The following is a 19,716-nucleotide window of genomic DNA, read 5'->3' as shown; positions in this document are numbered from 1 at the left end:
CACACGGAGAAATGGGGACAAAGTCTATCAGATACAAACTTGCACAATTTTGGAACAAATCCAACGTAGCTGTGACCTTGTCTAGCCTGTCAATAAAGAATTTTTTGCTCTGGTTCTTCAAATGGGGAGGGGAAAAACTGTCAGACATTTCGGTTTCATGTTGAAACCATGAAGCATTTCTTCCCAGTGCATCTTGCTGACTGGCCAACAAGTGCAGGCTGACTTCCACGGAACCTCGGGTAACAGACAGAGCGAAACGCCCAGACTGCTCAGCTGTATGACTTCAGAAAGGCCGCTTGAAACCGCCAGCGCTGTCATAAATGTTCACCTGTTTCTGCTCATGCTGAACCGACAGTAAAAACATTTCTGCGTATGCCATCAAGGAAAAAATGTACAATTAGAGTGATCCCTCTTGTGCTATCCTGCAGACTAAAATTAATAGCAATAATAGTATTTAAATCAACTGAGGCTACGGTCTTTTTTTCTACATAAAAAAGTTTGTCCTAACATAGAATGGTCAAAACACTTCAAATGTAGGGCAGGGGAACTCGGTGCAGCCATCTCTTAACATGTAGGTGCTTACAAGGGAATCAGTATAAAGTCACACAAGGAAAATAGATTATAGACTTGAAGAAGTGGTGAAGCACTGATCACTAAGGACGGTGGACACACTTTAACCCACTTTACTGTAAGGTACTTACAGTTTTTTGTACTTAAAACATTAAAACAATAGTGAATAAAACCCTAAACAACCCAGACTTCAAAAACTCGCATGTTCTGTCCAAACAAACGGGGATGTGTGTGACTCATTAGCCTGGCTTTTATGCTGCAAACCCTTAATGGTTTCTCTGTACGTCTGTGTGTTAGCAGGGGGTCCATATTTTCAAGGGTTTGGAGCTCAGGATATCCAGGGATGCTACACTACCAGGTTTAAGAGCTTTACTACAGATGAGCTGCATTACCATGGAGGGCAAGACTGTGCCCCCCAGATGAAAACTTCAGTCTAACACACAGAGGACAGTGGTACTAACATAGGAGTTATGTTACACTGCAACTCTGACGGCCAAGACAGCAGTTTTGGGAGTGATCAATTTCACCTTTCAGGGCACCCTTCTATCTCCTTCATTACTTGCAAACTGCTTTCAGAGAATCCTCAAGTCGTGGTACCAAATTCGGTCGCGACGCCGTTACTGTTAAACTGTTCGCGCAGGTTTTGGGGGGATGTGCATGTTTTTTTTGGCTGCGTGTCCCTCTGGGAGGGGGGGAAAAAAAAACAAAAGCTGTGCAAATATGCAACAGCAACTACACGAAACAGGGCCAGAGTGTGCCAGGGCAAGAGGGTGAGGAGGCTGTGTGCGTTTTCACTCAGAGAGAAGAGCTCTCTGATTGGATGTGGGAAAGGAGGGAGAGCTACAGGTGGGAGGGCCATCTGCACAGGCCCTATGCCAGCTGACCGTCCTGTTACAGGTTCCCTGTCCCTTCCAGGCAGCGTGGAGGCGTGGTCACCAGCACGTGGTCAGTCACTAGTTGAGCGTGCCGCGACAGTTCTCTGTCCCGCACAGACAGGGGATCTTGTTCTCCTCGATGGGGAACTTGTAGTCGTAGGTGATCTCCTCGTTGACGCCGATGGGCTGCTTGGAGTAGATAACGATCTTCTTCTGAGACTCAATGGTGATCACCTTGGCGTAGCAGTTGGGCTGTGAAAGGGTAGGGAATGAGGGATGGAGAACACCCAGGAGGGGGAAGAAGAATGATGAAGGAGAAGAGGAAACCAGTACAAGATAACAACAGAAAGGGCCAGGTGAACCAGGAGGATGGGTTCACATTCAGTAAGCTGTGGCGCAACAGTGAAAGACACAGGCATCAGAAACTACACCATGATCTACAGATGACTGGCACAGAGCATGCAGCCTGGTGGATGACGGGGAGGTACTCACAGTGCAGCAGTGGTTGATGAAGCGGGCTAGGTTGCCACACTTGGTGGCGTCGATGATGGTGTCGTGGTCCACCCTGAATAGGTAGCTGCTCCCAATGCCTTCTTGTGCGTAGCGCTTCTCTCGGTTGTCAGCCACCATCTGAGAGTAAGCAGTGACACAGCATCGTCACCCAGGGCCAAGTAATCAAGTGCACACACCCAACAAACATAGGGAAATGACACAAACTCCTCGACAAGCAGCTTTAGCCTGCCATCCACAGATCACCACCATCCGCTCATCGCTACAGAGAGGCTTTGGATGTTCTCTGGGTAAATGGTGATTGTAAGGTAATGCTACTAACGATTTTGTTAGTAGCATTACCTTACAATCACCATTTACCCCGTAAATCTAACTGGAAGCTTTTATAGAAGGTTTGTATAATTGTGAATACATATTTGAAAACAAAAACCCTGTGATTTTTCTCTCACATAATCGATGATTAATAAATGCCTAATATACCTGACTACACACTTTCCTTTGATCCTTCTTTCTCAGAAGATGACCTTTCATGTCTAATATCATGTCATCAGGATACAGGGCCTTTTCTTTAGGTGTACAGCGTGCAGGCAGAATGAGTGAGTGAGGAATAATATGGGCGTGCACGGTACCTGTCTGATGTTCTGGCCCACGTACTCTATGACCATCTCATCGGCAGCGATGGGCTCCATGGCGAACAGCCCCCACTCATGGATGCGACTGCGGCCGAATCGCAGCTTCTTCTTCCGGAACTGCGGGAGGGGCACAGAGACACGTTACGACGTTATTTCACAACGTCCACTTGCCCCATTCTGAGCGCTCAAACTGTCCTTTTCATCAAAGGGAGCTTTTCAGAATGTGACTGTTAAGGTCACTTTGTGGGTGTGTAAATTACGTGTGTTAATGTAACTGCATGGCTGTATCTGAGAGCTGGACTGTGAGGAGAGGGGCGTGTGATGCCCGTCTCTGGGGCTCCTACCTTGAGCTGGTTCAGCTTGAGCAGGTCAGAGTCCATGACAGCTGTGGTCCCGATGGCACTGAGGAGACGCCGCTGCTCCGAGCGCCTCTCGGACAATATGCGGTTCGTGCCCTGAAGGACAGTCAGACAAGGGAGATCAGAGCCTACATGCCAGCAAATCTCTCCTTCTGGCCTGTGTCACTCTGGCATCTACAGAGTGATATTAGTGCCAAAAATAATAATTTGTTTGTCTCGACTACTGAGTTTATGAACTGAATCTGAAACTGACTGAATTTAGTTCAACATGAATTTCAACACCACTTATTGACAAAAATTCATCAAAATCTAATCTCTCTTGGAATTGATACCACTCCTTAGGAATCTGGCAGCTTAACCGTAAATACCGATGAAAACTAATATTTGCATTATTTATTTTATGTTGGACACTACATGTGCTTCAGTTCTCTGCCCTTGTTCTTACTGTTGTAATGACATGCTGTATCTATCACACCATATTAGCCTGGTACGTTGCTCTGGATCAGCTGCCAAATGAATGAATACACAATAGGATGATGTCTTAACCACTCTGGCCTGCATCTGAACCTCACAAACTGCTGGGCTTGGGTCACCCCCTTCAGACAGAGCTGCATTCATACGGCGCGCGGGGTGTGGCGGCGGTACCGTGTTGTCGTAGTCCGGTTCCTGGGAGGTGACGGGATCGATGTCGAGGTAGATGTCCTTCTCTTTGCGGCTGATGGCGTAGTAGCCCTCGCTGCGGGCACAGCCGGTCTGGTGCTCCCTCAGCTGCTCGTCCTGGTTCTTCTTCTTACGCCGCGGGTTCGGGATGTTGGTGAGTGCGGATGGGGGTTAAAGGTCACAACCACTGGACACGGGCAGAGTGGCGCCTAACTGCAGGGACATGCCCATTCCTTTGTGATTTATATCTGCATGACACCAATCTGCTACTAATAAAGCAGGCGACTGCATACAACTGTAACCTAAAGGGTCACATTCCAATAAGCTTTAAATGGAAACCTTGTGACTAAGTGTAACAGCCTGCTGATTTAAATTAGGGAATGCACTCTGGGGTAGAAGGAAAACAAGAGGCTCCACAGGCCTCCAGGTCTGAAGCTCCCCATCACTCATCTCAGCACAGTGCACAGCCCTACCTGACAGCAGGAGGGCGCTGTTTTCCCAGCGCTCCCTGCACTGAAAGGATATTGGTGTGGTGGACCCAGTGCGTGTCGTTGAGCCAGTCGGTGCTGTGGTCCTCCTGCAGCAGCTTCTCGTAGGTCATCTTGAGCAGCCGCATGTCCTCCGTGTCCAGGCCCGTGTTCCAGATGTCGTAGAGGATGGTCATCTGCTCGAACTCGCTCCTCTGCTCGTAGCGCTTGGGCGTGTGCCGGCCGGCGGGCTTGGGCCGGGCCGGCTGGAGGCTCAGCCGCTCGCTCTTCCTCATCTCCTCCAGCTCCCGCTCTTCCTCGTCCTCCTCATCCTCCTCGGAGTTGCTCAGCTCCCCTGGCTCCAGCTGCTCCACGTCTATGTCTTCCTCCAGGTCCAGTTCCTGAAAGACACCGGAAGAGAGAGTCATAAGCTGATGACACCGAATATGTTTCACAGGATGAAAACGCCACACTCTAATGAATGGACATACATCGGACATGTGCAGCAGAGTTCCTGAGATCAGCAAATCATTTACAACTAGTTACCCTCATATGGACCACCAAATAAACACATTTTCCCACTATGCATAATTTCTACTTGAACACAAAAATACTCTTCACTAACTGTTATTATGATAACACAAAAATGAATAATTCAAAGGTTATGCTGGTATTTGGTAATACCGGCATGTATAATAATGGTTTATGAATTTGAAATGGCACTGCAGTATGTGTTTTATAATGCGCCAGACAGCCTCGCTAGCTGGCTAAAAAACAGAGGACAATCTTGCCATTGTAAAACACACATGCCCCCATGTGGAACACCGCAGCAATCTCTCCTGAAATCAGTGGGTAAACATGGTGTTCACCATCAGGGAGATTAAGCAAAGCAACTTTTTTTTCCGCCCTGAGTTTAACTGTCTGCTCAGCTAATTTCATAATCTATTTTCCAAAATACATGAAAGAACCAGTTAGCTTTACGAATCTGATATATTTCTACCGAGGCAATTTTTAAAAATGTTAAGTACTTTGAAACAGCTGCAGTGTGATTTATCGCACTTCTGTGGTAAGCGTAATAACTACGAAGGTAACACAAAGAACTGTGGTATTTTTGGCCTGGAAAACCACAGAAGCGGCACAAGCCTATTGAACGCTCAACTGTCAAAAAAAACTTGCAGTATCAGCTCCTGATTGCACTTCAAGGAGATCACACCTCAGGGGGCCGACTCCCTACGGGCATGTCATTAAGTGTCAGGTGAAAACTGAATCAGTAAAATGCCATACAGCCAAGGTGAATGCAAATTAAAAGCTGAAGAAAGTATCTGTAAACAGGAAATGGCGCAAAAAAACACTACTTCAAAATCATGTGCATATGTAAATTAAACGAATCTCAATGAATGGACTCCCATATCAAACACGGTTCAGAGTGCCTGTTCAAAAGAGTCTAACAATATTTTACAGACATCTCGACTGTCGCCAGTGTCCCGATTTCCCACATCCCTTTACCTCTGGTTTCTTCTTCCTCTGCTTCTTGCTCTGTCTTTCCTTCTGCTTCTTCATCTGCTGTTGTTCCTGCTTCTCTTTCCTCTTCTTCTTCCTGTCTTTGCTCTTCCCCTTGCCCACCTCCTCCATCTCCACGTCTCTGTCTCCGGGCCCCCTCTTCTTGACGGGGGATACAACAGAGGGTTTGGTCTGTGCCTCAGCATCCCCGGCCTCGGCTAGCACGGCCAGCTCGGTCAGAGCGTCCACAGGCGGGTAGAGCTCCGAGGCATCCCCCCTGGCCATCTGCGGCTCCCCAATCACCTCCTCGGGGGCCTCCAGCACCCCGGTGATGGTGTGGTGGTCGATCTCCGCAGCGAGGACCACAGGTTGCGGCTCGGGTTTGGTCTTCTTCTGGGCCGGGGCGAGAGGGGCGGCGGGGAGGGTCAGAGGTTTGGAGTAGTTGTGCTCCTGCCAGACGAAGAGCCCCTCCGGGTTGAGGGCGGGCGGCTGAGGGGCGAGCGGGGCGGCGGTCCGTTCCGCGCCCCTCTCCAGCTCCTGCTGCTGCTCCTCCGCCTCGTCGGACGTCTCCGTCTCCTCCGAATCCTGGGCCTCGGGGTCCAGCTTGAGAGCCACGTCCGCCAGGACGGAGAGGTCGGGGGGAGGCGTGCCGGCCGCGGAGGCCAGCTGTAACAGACTGGAGGCTCCCAGCTGCTCCCTGAGTCTCAGTTTGTGTTCCCTCAGGCCCTCGGCCTCCTCGCCCTCCTCCTCTTTGGGAGGGACGGAGGCCGCGGGTGCGGCGGAGAGGCTGACTGTCCGGGGGCGGCCCCTGGGGCGACCCCTCTGGGCCGGGGCGGTGGGGACGGGGGCCGGCTCCTCGAAGGTGATCTTGACCATGGAGGCGTGATCCAGAGGTAAGTTCTGCACAGTACGACACACAGGAGGGGCGGAGAGGGCCGGAGATTTCGGGGACGTGTCCTTGATGAAGCCCCGTTTGGAGGCGGGCGGGGACTTGGCCAGGGCGCTCTGGGGGGACGCTGGGGGGCCGGGGCTCTTTTTGGGCTCGTCCGGACGCAAGGAGCGGACCGGAGGGGGAACGGTAAGAACACAAGCAGGGGAGGAGGAAGGGGATGGGGACAGGGTGCTGGCCTCGCCCGGTTTGGAGGCGAAGGGGAGAAGGACTGGAAGGGGCTTAGAAGGAGCAGACGAAGGCCCAGCAGAGGGCGATGGTGTGGCACCAGGGGAGGAGGAGGTGAGGATGGACTCTGGCAGCTGGGCTTTGACAGGGGAGAGGAGGAGGGACTGTGCTGGGGTGGGGGACGGAGACGGCGACAGGGGGTCGCTGAGGAGGGAGGAGGGCTGGCCCGCTTTGTTCTCGGCCTCCTCTGTGGAGAAGGAGACGGTCTTGCGGCGCTTTTTGAGAGGAGGCAGGAGCAGGATGGGGGAGGAGGGACGTGGGGCTGGAGGTGACGTGGGGCGCCGTTCCAAGAAGGAGAGAGCTCCTGCTTGTTTTTCTGCCATGTCCGTCTTTCGGGCCTCCATTTTCACTGAGGAAAATTGTGACAGAAATTTGCAGTTCAGTTTACTCACGTTTCGTGCCCTCGCATCTCATCTGAGATACACTCATTGAGTCGAACAGGCAACACAAACACACAGTGAAATATAACTGCTCTGTTCATTACTTCCCACAATCCCACTGTGACCCATGACCTCTGACTGACCTGACTCGACCTCTGCATTGTGTGATGGTTCCATGGCCTTCATGCCCCCTGGAGTGGCAGCCAGAGATGATTGGTTGAGGCGTCTTTCCCTGAAACAACACAGACAATGTCTCTTTCCCTCCACAAAAAACATTACAACCAAACAGCAGTTAAATATGAAGTCATGAATACACTGGAGTTATAAGCGTAGTGAAGAGTATACATTCATGCTGTTCCCTGGAAAAACACATTTTAATCGCAAAGTATTTTCAGGAAATATACATTAAAGTGTGCTTGTGCTTACTTTCCATTTTGCAAATAAAATCGCCTCAACATGTTCTTTCTTATGCAACACAGGAAACTGAATGACAACATGCACTGATTAGAATTTCCACAATCTTGACTTTCCCAGCCCAGGCCAGAAAGAGTGCCACTTAAGCAATGTTCAAGAGTTCCTATTCACAACAAATCAGTATTTCCCATGACCTTTCAATGACCTTTCAATCAAATCTGAGTCCATCAATTTATATCTCTCTTTGGATCTGATGAATCACTAAATCACAGTAACTTCACTCACAATCGTGATACCAGTGACCCACAATTTACATAAAGATCACTTTAAGAAGCTGGAGAAAAGCTACACAGAGGACTGAAGCAACTGGTTCACTGTCTAAATTGGTGGCTTTAATTTATTCATCAACTTCGTTTGTTCTTCTCTTCAAGATCAAAATGCATAAGCCTGCTGTTGTGGTTCATTAACTTTGGGGGGACGAAAATGTTTATCATTTGCACAGTTGGGCAGCTGAGCTTCAAACATCACACATGAACTCCTCTATAGTGACTTCAAGGTTAAACATTAAACTTCAACAACAAAGAATGTTGAATGTATTTGTAATTTAAATTATACCGAATATTTTCACTGTTATGTGATACAACAGCCCATGCAAACTTCACAAACTTAACCTACATTTATTATTGAGTTTATTAAAAATATGCCATACGTCATATTCCACTAATCCAGTAATTCCAGATGCAGATATTAAATCTATTTATTAAATCAATGCAGATTAAAAAATCTGCTTAAACCCTAACCGAGAAATGCTCAGTACACTATACCTCTCTTCTCTCTCCCCATCCAGAAGTGTGCTGTCCATCGTAGACTCATCCATGGTGTCAGCGCTTTCACTGTCCAGTGCTCTCTCGCCCTCCTCTTCATCCTCCTCTTCGTCTTCAGAGGAGGAGGAGGAAGATGAGGAAGACGACGAAGAGCTCTCTGAAGAGGAAGAGGAGCCACTCTCATCGTCGCTATCAGCGCTAACTGCCTCGTCTAAGGGGGAGAGAGAGAGAGCCGGGTTAACGGCGACACTGCAGTGAAGAACAGCACAGAGGAACAATACGGGCAAGCGTGTGATGTGGGCTACCTTCAGACTCATCCTCTTTATCGCTGTCTTCATCGTCATCATCCTCCTGCAAAGGTAATCACAACGGTGTGGTGAGCTCTATGCAGAGGCCTAATAATCTGCAATGGTGATAGCTCCACTTTCTATCTCCTTCAAAGTATTTGGGAAACATCTGGACTTAATAAAAACACGTAAAATGCAAAAATAGATGTATTGGTAAAATAACTCATTTCAAACACAGAAAATTCACCACAACCACTTGGCATGTACACCTCTTCCTACCTCTTCCAAAAAATGTTAGTACTACTAACACTTGCAATAAAACATTATTGAATCCAGACTTCCAGACAGTCTGACCCAGTGTTTTGTACTCCTAAACTTTAAGAACTCTAACGGAACATAAGTTTTATATGTATACAGTAAATACACCCAACAAAGTGGAAGTGAGCAACAAGGTGTAAGATTATTCTGGGAGACTTTGGAAAGAGACGCACTTTGTCTGAGGAGGATCCATCCGAGGTCTCTTCTCCCTCGCTGTCCAGGTCCAGGGGTTTCTGCCTCTTCATCCTCTTCCTCTCTCTCCTCCCGTCCATGTCGGCCTCTGTGCCCTCGTCCCCTTCCTCCAGCCCCCTGGCGGCTCCTGGAGCCTTCTCCTGGTACGAGTCTGCGGGAGGGAGAGGCAGACAGAGGAGTGAAAGGGGAGCACAGAAACGTCCAACAAGCTGCTGTTCTGTCAGTGTGCCTACAACATGCAGAGCACGGGGGGGCGCGATGAAGAGCTCACCCTCGTCTTCCTCGTCGGGTAGGGTGGAAGGGCGGGGCCTCTTCAGCTCCCCACCATCCGTGAGCTCCTGGGGCTCTTTCCTCTTCACCTATAGGAACACACACATAATTCATATACAATACCAATGAAATGTGTGGACACACCTACTCACAAAAGAATTTTTCTTTATTTTTTTTTTTACTATTTTTCCACACTTTAGAATAATAGTATAATAATATTTAATAATATTAACAATAATAATATTTTCTGGAAAGAAATTCATACATAGTCAAATATAAATAGTGAAGTTGGTGGCTAAGAAACAAAATTTCTGTCATTTAAGCATAAGCATTCAGATCAAAATTTCTTTGAATGCATGTTTCCCATTATCTTAATCAGATGAGTCAAAGCTTTTAGCTAGTACTGTAACATGCTGAATGTACACACAGACAGCTCAGTGCTGATGCACTGTGTGGTCATACGCAGTGGGCATGCAGGTACCTTGAAGGAGGGCAGCCTGAGAGCCCCGCGCAGAGAGAAGCCCTCCAGGCCTCCGCTCTTGGCCCAGTCCACCAGAGACAGCAGGGGCTCCCGGGGCCGGCTGCTCGTCTTCTCCTTCTCCTCCTTCTCCTTCTTCTCCTCCTCGCGCACCGCAGACAGACCCCGCACCACCGTCTGGAAAGGCTGCGGAAGGAAGGGGATCGTAGCCATGAAACATGTCCACATTTCAGGATAATGAGGAGGACACAGGTCATTAGGCCCATTTCAGCTTGTTACCTGGTTTAAATGAATGTATTAAAATGCCAAGTTTTTTCAGGATCAAAGAGTTTCTGACCCCACTGCAAAATTCTAGTCAGATATTCCCTACATTTATAACTCTGAGTGAATGCTTTTTAGCATGTGTGCACTTTTAGGTAATTGTGGCAAACGTTCTGCACACAAAATCTGATGTAAAACTAGCTTCTACAGTCATTCTTACTGATCAAACTGTGGATAAATGAAGTTTGATTTCTTTTGTGAAACTGCTCCTCTGACTGCTTATATCATTAGTACAGGGACTCAGATCAAGAAGAGAAACTTAAAATTCTTAGTCTTTTTTCAGATCTATAAAGTTTTGCTGCTTAGAGCATTCCAACTTTGTGACATTCATAAAAGGTGGTTACCCTCTATTTTAGTATCAGCAGACAGAATATTAGACTCTGTGCTAAATATTACACAAACACTCTTGAGTTTCCATTTGACAGTTTACAGCTTGCTGAGCAAAAATGCCAGCTCTACAGAATCAATTAACATTACTGGAAGTCCGTTGACGTTAGACACCAGTAATGTGAAACATTCACCGCACAAATGTGTGCTTTATTTTTACCACCACTAGAGGGGGATAATGTCAGGCACTCCTTTAGATTTGTCTTGGCATGGAATACACAATGGGGAATACAATACCAGATCAAAGAATAACTGAATTCTGGCAGAAATTTGTTATTCAGACAAGATTTTCTAGTTCTGTGCATATCCATTTATGTATTATAAAGCTGACTGCACTTGCCATACTCTGACAGCTTTTTTTTTAAATCTCGTAACAGGGTTTCTTGTCAAATGCAATAACGAATTCTCTTGGGACGACGTGCAAGGCCTTCACAGTCAACCTGTTACTAGTTTATCATATGCAGCTAGCAATCCCAGCTTCATATAACCGCCTGCTTCACCTTCACCATACCACTCCTGCAAAGCAGAGGAACTACGCATATTAAAAATGTATGTCTGCATGTGCCTTTATCACCATTGTCCTTGCTTTCCCACCGCTTACTCACAGGCAAACTGATGCAAATTGAAAACGTGGGGCATGCAAGGCTACCGTCTTGTGTGTTCATAAAGAGCGTCATTAGCCTGCCTTGATGGCCATGCTTACGAGAACAAACCACCAACGAATGACTGCAGCAGTGGCGGTCCCTACCTTGGCTTTCCTCTCCTTGCGCTCCCACCACTCGTCGAAGGTGCCGAAGGCGATGTTCTCCACCATCTTGCGGTTGAGGTCCCTCTGCATGATATTCTTCATCTCCTGGATCAGCACGGCCAGGACCATCTGCACCGTGACCTCGTGGGGGTTCTGGGACTGTGCAGCCATCTGGGCGCCGTCCTCCCCCCCGAACCGCGCCCCGTATGAGGAGGAGCCCGCCGCGGCGGCCGCGTCGAAGTGGGGCGGGCCCGGCGTGCCCGGGGGCGGGTGCAGGTAGGAGGGGTAGTGGTGGGGGACGAGGTGAGGGGGCCACGGGGAGTGGGGGGGAGGGAGGCCGTGGTGGGGGGGCGGCGGGAGCTGCGGGTTGTGGGGGTCGGGGTAGGCGTACGGCATCGGGGGAGGCATGTAGCGGTGATCCTGGTCGTAGTGCACGCCCCCGCCTTCTTGGTCCATGTACGGGTGGTGTGGGTGCGGGGGAGGGTGGGGCGGCGGGAGGGAGTGGAGGTGGGAGAGGCCGTGGGGGTACGAGGGGGGGTAGTCGGAGGGGGGGCCGTCGCCGGGGGAGGCGGTGCCGTTGCTGGAGGACATGCGCATCTGGTGCAGCCGGCTCAGCATCTGCGTCTGCATCTGGAAGGACATGGGCGCCCCGCCGCTGTACTGGTTCATCAGCTCCATGGAGCTGGTGTAGTCGTACATGTGAGGGGGGATGGGAGGGGGGTACTCCGGGTGCAGATCCATGTGAGGGAGGGGTGGGGGGATCCCGGGAGGGGGAGGGGGCTGGAGGGAAAACCCTGGAGGTGGGGGTGGGGGTAGGTGAGGGGGGTATGAGGGCATGGGGGGAGGCAGGACAGAGCCAAAGTGCTGTGAAGAGTCGGAGAGGGCGGGGGGTGAGGAGGAGGGGTCGGCGGTTTGGGAGGGCGGGGCAGACTGAGACGAGGGGGTGGGAGAGGAGGAGGAGGGAGGGGCGGCGCTGCTCGTGGCCACTGCGTTTTCATCATCCTCGTCCGAAATCTCCATGTCCTCACCAGAGGAGTGCGGGGACGGCTGACGGGGAAGAGAGAACGGGCCTTTAAAGCATGCTGACTGTCTGCACACTGCCACGCACAAACACTGCTCTCATACATATACACACAATAAAACCTGGACTATACGCACTCGCAAAGATCAACAGCATTGGCATGGTGCTGTTCATTTGTTCTCAAAAGCTCAAGCACCATTAATATGTAATGCACACCTGGGCTATTCAACACCAGCATCATTCACATCACACACATCACAGAGCCTGTCCTATAGCCGGTGCTTACCTGGCCCTGTCCGTTGTAGGTGGGGGGTGTGTGCGCCCCATGTCTCTTGCGGGGGTCTGTCGGCCCAGAGTGGGGGGGCTCCTCTCGCCCGTGCGCCGCTCCAGCGCGGCTCAGCTGTGTCGGGGTGGAGTCCGGGGGAGGCGTGTGAGTGGAGGAGGTGGAGGAGGGAGCGGCGGCCACCTGCGCCGGGCTCTTCCTCGCCTCCCCCTCTCCCCCCTCCTTCCTCCCTCTGCGGCGGCCGTCCCGCTCCCTCTCCCGCTCCGCCTTCCTGCGCTGCCGGCCTCCCTCCTGCTCCCCGGCTCCCGCGCCTCCCTCTCTCCTCCTGTGCCTCTCCCGCTCGCTGTCCTCCTCCTTCTGCTTCGCCTTCCGGCCCTCCTGCCCCGCCGGAGGGGCTCGCTCGTCCCCGCCCGCGCTCCCGACCGCTCCCCCCTCCTCCTCGGCCTTCTTCTCCTCCTCCTCGTCGTCGGAGGCCAGGAAGGAGAACTTGGCCTTCTGCTCCTTCAGGAGCATCTCGATGCGGGAGTCCAGGCTGCTGCTGTGGTAGACGAACGGAAGGCTCTCGTTGGTGGAGTCCGGCTCGGGGGAGGAGGAGTTGCGCTGGAGGGGCGGCAGAGGGGGGGAGAGGGAGGAGGAGTGCAGGGGAAGGGACGAGGACGAAGGAGAGGAGGAGGACGTGATAGAGGGGTGGGGGGGAGATGCGGGAAGGGTCGTCTGAGGGGGGGAGGGTGGGGTGGTGGGCCGCCGCTTGGGCCTCACCCACTGCTCCTTATGGTTGGGGCTCTCCTGACCGTAGTCCACGGAGCCGTAGCTTTCAGCAACTGCGGCCGCAATGACTGAAGCAGGCGGTAGAGGAGGGGGGGCTGGAGGAGGCAGGGAGGTGTGGTGGGGCATGACCCGATAGTCCTTGTCACTGCCGGCGCCCCCCGCCCCCCGCTCGCCGGGTCCTCCCCCTGCCTGCGGTGTGCGGAAGACCGGTTGGGGCTCCAGGTGCGAGGAGGGAGGCAGGTCGTGAGGAGGAGGCGGAGGCTGGTCTTTGGAGGAGGGATAGGAGTAGGTTGCAGGGGGTGGGGAGACACTGTTGGAGGACACCTGTGCGGAAGAGGGGCCAGAGTTGGGGCCGGTGTGACCGTAGCAGGAGTTGGAGCTGTTGGCGTAGTCGCTGTCCCGGTTCCTTTCCCTGTCGCGGTCTCTGTCTCTGTCCCTGTCTCGGTCTCTGTCATGGCTGCTTCTGCGTCGGCTGCTGCTGCCACTGCCGCCGCTGCTGTGGTGGTTGTGGGAGTGGTGGTGGTTCCGGTGCCGCTGGTGGCCGTGGTCTCCGGACCGGGAGCCGGAGCCGGAGCCGCCCCCGCTGCTGCCGCTGCGGTGGCCCCTGTCCTCCCGCCGCTCCGAGTGGTGGTGGTGGTGGGAATGGTACGACGACGACGACGACTTGGAGGAGGAGTTCGCGTCCTGTTGGTGGTGGTGGTAGGAGGACCGGCGGGAGCCGATTCCGGAGCCGTACCTGCCCCCCGAGTCTCTGTCGCGCTCCCGCTCCCTCTCCCACTCCCTCTCTCTCTCCTGGTGGGAGCTGGGTGGCGGGGGTGGGAAGGGGGGGTGCAGCGGCATGTGGGGGCCCCCTCCTCCCGCACCAGAGTATGGCGGGTAGCAGGGGGGCTCGTTGGGGCGGTAGGGGGCGGCCGGAGGAAAGGAAGGGCGACCCCGGTGGTAGGGGAGGTGCTCCGGAGGAGGCGCGTGGGGATCGTCGTGGTAACGGGAGGGCTTATACCCCCCAAGCGAAGAGGAGGACGAAACGGCAGAGGAGGAGCAAGAGGAGGAGGGTAACAGGTCCGGTGGAGGGTAGGTGCCCCCACCGCCATAACCCACATTGCCATGCCTACAAGAGAGAGAGCAGGTTCAAGACACACACACAAATGTACAGTAAGCACCCAAAATCCCTGGCAAACACAAGAGCTGACACTCACTGGTAGCAAATGAGATGTCAGCTCAAATGTTGCAAGGGAAAATGTAAACAATAGTTAAAAAGTTAACAGTAATCGAACAACCATACAGAGCACCTAAAATTTCAGTTGTAGCCTGAATAAATGGCTGTAATCCAAATAACTGGTGATCTACATTGGCACTGCTTTCATAAGCAAACAGAGCTCCCTGATGCTGTGCATACCACTTCAGCTGCATTATCTACTGCCTCAACTACACAAAAAAACTGCTCAACTTCCACACGATTAGAGCCTGAAATGTCAATCTTGAGAAACTGTCGAAATAATTTACCAATTAGTAAGGACTTTGGATATGAAGTAGACATTGTCAAGTGTCTGTTGAAAATAACCTAATTGTCAAAATTCTGACAGTTAAAATTGTGAGCAGTTTAGCTTGAAATAAAATGCTCATTGAAGTAGGTCTTGGAAGTTTGAAAAAAGCACATTCCAGCTATGTTAGCAATTTAAAGCCACCATATTGGCCCTGCTTCTAATTAACAGAATATTGGTAACATGCTGAACATGATTATGCACACAATTTCTGTAATCAATGTATTTAAACTCTGCTTAAAGACAGTCTTTCTCCACAGAAATTTTATTTAGATACAAACCATTTCTTCAATCATAGTACTGATATCCATTTGCATAAATGAAAATATTGGTCAACTAACCAAGCAATAATACATTAACAAACTATTTCAAAGTCCTATCCATATGCTACCAATTTCACCACACACCCCACTTACATAGAACAGGGCCCCAAAAGGGCACCAAACTGACCTGCCAGTATAGCCTGAGTCCTGCGAGTAGGGAGTCCCGGAGCGGGGGGTATAGGGTGTGCCCCCACCCTGGGATGAGGCAGATGAGCCAGGGGTGTACGGGCCCCCCATGGAGGAGGGGGGCGTGTCCAGTCGCTGCTCACTGAAGCCTGTGTCTGAAGAACAGGGGGTGGTGCTGCCGGGGGTGAGAGGAGGTACCCCCATGCTGGTGCCCATGACGTCAGTGGAGAGCCTACGCCGGATATCTGAAGACTGTACAGAGGAGAGAATCAGAATTTAGATGGGACACAGTCAAGAGGGAGAATGGACAGCGTACTCATGCGCACAGGTGAAAAAACCTGAATGGATTTCCTTGAGAGAAAGTATCCGTTTAAGCTCAACCATACGCCAGCCCTCCACGCCGTCTTGAGCCTCACCGTGTCGGGGTGTGAGGGAGCAGGGGGCTGGAACCTCTCGGTCAGGGCTTTCCCTCCAGTGGGGACAGTCTGAGGGGTGTAGGAGCCACTCACTATCAGGTCATAGTACTTCATCCTCTGCTGGCCTGCACACAGGGAAAATGGAAAGAAGACATACAACACTCTAGTCATTCTAAACAAATTCACCATTCACCACGAACAATGTTAAAATGCATCTTTGTAAGAGAGAGGCCCTCCACTGGGGTGAAAAAATAACACTAAATAACAATATCTTACAAAAATCAGATGCTTTAAGGACTGAGATTGGAAACTTGTACATGACGAGGCTGGAAATGGCCGAAGCACAAAGCACTTCCACTGAGGAGGCAACACTACCTGCCTGGCTGAGGTGATCAGCGAAACAGTACCTTTGATGTCCAGCTGGGCGTGGACGATGTTGCCCATCACAGAGGTGTTGTGGAGGTGCTTCACGGTGTCCTTGGCGCCTCGGGTGCTGGTGAAGAGGACGCGGGCCAGGCCCAGGTGCTTGCGAGTCTTGGGATGGAACAGAATCTCCATCTCCTCCACCTCCCCAAACTTGGCGCACATCTCCGCAAGGAAGGGCTCCCGGATGTTGTCATTCAAGCGCGCGAAGGTCACCTCCTTCAGAGGTATGGGGCCCACGTAGTACTCATCCAGCTATGGAAAAGAAAGAAAGTTAACTATTGGTAAGATCCTGCTGTGGTTCTCATTGCTAGTAATGAAAATGATATGATAATGCCACAGGTGCAGGAGAAGTAGCGGGAGAACTGACCTTAAACTTGGGCACTGGAAGGGACAGCTCTGTGTGTTTGGACCAGATTCTGCGAGGTCTGGGGTCTCGCAATTCACCCACCGGGGTGAACCCCGAGTCCTTGGGTAGACAGAGAGTGGTGTTAATGCCTCATTACAATAGGGAACTACATAAAATTCTGGAGACTGTCTGGGATTTAACCACTAACATAGACACCAAAGCACATTAGCATATATACTTTGATTGATATCCAACTGTGCTTGTTAACTTCTGGATCAGTTAGGCCAAAGCTAGTGGCACAGAAAGAAACACCATCCAAACATCACCACAACACACTGATCCTGGAGCAGTCACATGTTAAATATGGTCTGTTGGCTTTCTATTAATTTCAGCGACTCAATAACTACAACAGCAATGCATTTACAATCAGCATCCACAGTGCCATGACAAAAGGCAACAGGTTACATATAATAAAGCAGATCATTAGCAGCAGTGTCACGCTTTAGCAACTGAGATAAATAAGCATGTAAATAACAGACACATACGTATCGATATACAATTAAGGAAAATGCTCATTTTCTCACAAACAGCCGCATGCACACACATACACACACACACCCCTCCGACACAGCTTCATTCAAACACTGACCGGTACGCTGAAGTGCACCCCATCGTATCGGTAGACTTTCTGGGCGACCCTACGAATGGCAGGGTCCTGGATAAGCTTGTAGCTTTTCCACTGCAGACTGAGAGCTCGCTGACTGTCGGCCCCGCTGTCTGGATCCATGCTATTACTAAGGGAAAGAAAGGGCGTCCTTAGAGTTGGTAACACTGGGCGGTCCATTAGTGAAAGAGACAAATACAACTGCTCTATATATTTTGGTCCAGTATCAAAACAATGACGTCGTTAATTTTATACAAGATACCGGACGTGATGCGAAGTGTTGCATTCTAAATGCCAAGCTGCAGAACTTACTTTCCCATTATTTTACTAGACTGGTTATCGCGTATACCGGTAACTCCACATTCAGACGAGCCACACTGCATTGGTAGCATCACTGCTGCATAGGTAAATGTGCACTGTCACATTGTGCACGGTGTATAACGTCACTGGCTAAAGTATTATTTTAAAAAATATATATATTTTTTAAGTGTATTGTCTTAAAAAATTCGTTTAACTTAATAAATACAAGTGACGTTAGCTAGCTAAAATGTTTCCCCGGTGAAGCTTGGACAGGCAAAACTAGCTAGGCAGAAAATGTCATCACAAAAATCGAGGTTAAATAACGTTATGCTACTGATAACAAATCCACTTTAGCTACCTAGCAGGCTAGCTAACTTAAATATAATTCAATTAAGTTTGCGAGCTAACTGTTAGATGACTGGGTAGCAAGCCAAGCATATTTCCCCATTGTTTATTATGGCAAAACGCTCGCTAACATGCCGGCACAAAACTTTACATACGGACAACCTTGCGATTCTTATACCCAAGTATAATGCTGCTATTAGCTACCTATACTCGTTTACAATACAGCAAGCTAGCTATCTTAAACCATATCGTAGTTAAGTGACGGAGTCGCAGATATAAACAAATTCACTGTAGCTATTTGCTAACTGGTTAGCTACGTTGGAGTCCGCCTACCTCACCCTGATCAATCCCCATCTCACCTATACTAGCTACTGACACACCGCTATCGATTCGGGCGAGGCGGGCAACCGAAACTACCAACCCGCTGCTCCGAGATAGGCCTAGGTCGGACGGTAAAAACACAAGAGTGCCCTGGACAGAAAAACGAGTCCGATTCCGGGTGAGGCCCGTCTAACCAGCCACTGAGGGCGTCGCTAATGTTCCGTTGCTATAATATTGCAGCATATACCATAAATTGTAGCATTAATTCGGTGTTTACTTTGAAATATAAGAAAAACTCAGTGTGCGGCCATCGCGTACTAACCTGAGAGCCTCGCCTGTTCTCCATCAGTCACTGCGAATCAATTCGAGTTTCGGTTGTAGCACTTTCCACACACTTCAACCGGTCGCTTGAAAATTAATATGAATGATAAAACCATTTTCACGTTACATTATCACATTTGCCTTGATAAAAGGATCATGTGTTATAGTAAAAATATTCTTGGTATATTTGAATCGACAAGCTACCAACATGAATGACAATTTCATCACACTTTCGCGTGCATGTAAATGGCGAATCTGCGACTGTTATTAATGATGTTATTTCATGTGAGAACTCCTCAAAAACGGTCTGACTGTATTTAGTCAGTTAGCTAGTTAGTTCAACAAAGGAAAGTTTTTGTCCCAATTCGTGGGTGTCCTGAAATTTTAGCGAGGGAGTGATATTCCAGATAATGATTCATAAAAACAATGCCAACTGTATGCTATTGTTTGCTATTTTATTATTTCCATTGTTGCATAATACGTAGCTGGAGCCCGCTAGCTATGCAGTCGGTGTCTAGGATTAACTAATTTAGGTAGCTAGTTGTTATTTAGCATCTAGTTGGTTAACCTAGCTGACTAAAGCAGTGCGAATCTTCTGTGCAGTGTGGATATTGCAAATTAACGTTATCCCCCCCTCGCTTAAAGTAAAATTGTATCACTACCTACGAGCCTGAAAGTGTACAACCTCGATGTAGGTAATTAAGTGGGCTAACCCTTCTTCCATTTAGCTAGTCAGCCTGCCGTTTGTTGTAGATTTGCTCTGGCTCAGCTTGTCAGTTGGCTAGCTAAGATTAAACCAGCTAAGACTGGTTTCATTGGTAACAGAGGTAACATTACATTGGTAATGTCTTAAGTCTGTCGATATGGCTCGGGAACTGCAGTGAGCTAACCAGCTTTGAGTTTGCTAAATCCACTTCAGCCTAGATTTCTAGCATTTCAGGGACTAGCTACAAGTGCAGTAGTCAACGTGAAGACATTAAATGACCTCTTCGTGTTGAACTGTGTGCCATGTGCAGATAAAGTAGTTTGCAATGACATAAAAGATTATGTTAGCCGTGTCGTCTTGTTGCAAAGTTTCGCCAAACCTTTACCAACCAAGAATAATGTTATTAAAATGGTACAATGCTGCTGATGGTTGCGAGCACA

At 49.9% G+C, this 19,716-nt stretch overlaps 1 protein-coding gene across 1 annotated transcript; it reads right to left on the bottom strand.

The window, feature by feature from the left end:
- Positions 1-173: 173 nt before the first annotated feature.
- Positions 174-18,592, bottom strand: setd1a (SET domain containing 1A, histone lysine methyltransferase). Its single transcript, XM_036552471.1, has 21 exons — positions 18,572-18,592; positions 17,269-17,413; positions 16,641-16,739; positions 16,255-16,525; positions 15,848-15,972; positions 15,433-15,683; positions 12,677-14,549; positions 11,370-12,416; positions 9,917-10,099; positions 9,437-9,524; positions 9,147-9,316; positions 8,674-8,719; positions 8,369-8,579; positions 7,274-7,362; positions 5,580-7,099; positions 4,132-4,474; positions 3,592-3,764; positions 2,932-3,042; positions 2,585-2,704; positions 1,938-2,075; positions 174-1,697 (listed from the first exon to the last, which is right to left on the bottom strand). The coding sequence occupies exons 2-21, from the start codon at positions 17,404-17,406 to the stop codon at positions 1,524-1,526; spliced, it is 7,170 nt and encodes a 2,389-aa protein (XP_036408364.1). The 5' UTR covers positions 17,407-17,413; positions 18,572-18,592; the 3' UTR covers positions 174-1,523.
- Positions 18,593-19,716: the final 1,124 nt, after the last annotated feature.

Source organism: Megalops cyprinoides, chromosome 19, assembly GCF_013368585.1.
Source record: "Megalops cyprinoides isolate fMegCyp1 chromosome 19, fMegCyp1.pri, whole genome shotgun sequence".
In the NCBI taxonomy this organism is placed as follows: Eukaryota; Metazoa; Chordata; class Actinopteri; order Elopiformes; family Megalopidae; genus Megalops; species Megalops cyprinoides.
Note: the sequence above shows the minus strand (reverse complement) of the source record. Positions and strands in the feature narration are given on the sequence as shown.

Bases quoted from the DNA above. Each gene is read 5' to 3' on its own strand.
- setd1a (XM_036552471.1), bottom strand. From the start codon at position 17,406: ATGGATCCAGACAGCGGGGCCGACAGTCAGCGAGCTCTCAGTCTGCAG. The intron at 16,526-16,640 runs GTCAGTTCTCCC...TCTTTTCCATAG, and splicing joins TTCCAGTGCCCAAGTTTAAG to CTGGATGAGTACTACGTGGG. The intron at 1,698-1,937 runs GTGAGTACCTCC...ACCCTTTCACAG, and splicing joins TCATCAACCACTGCTGCACT to CCCAACTGCTACGCCAAGGT.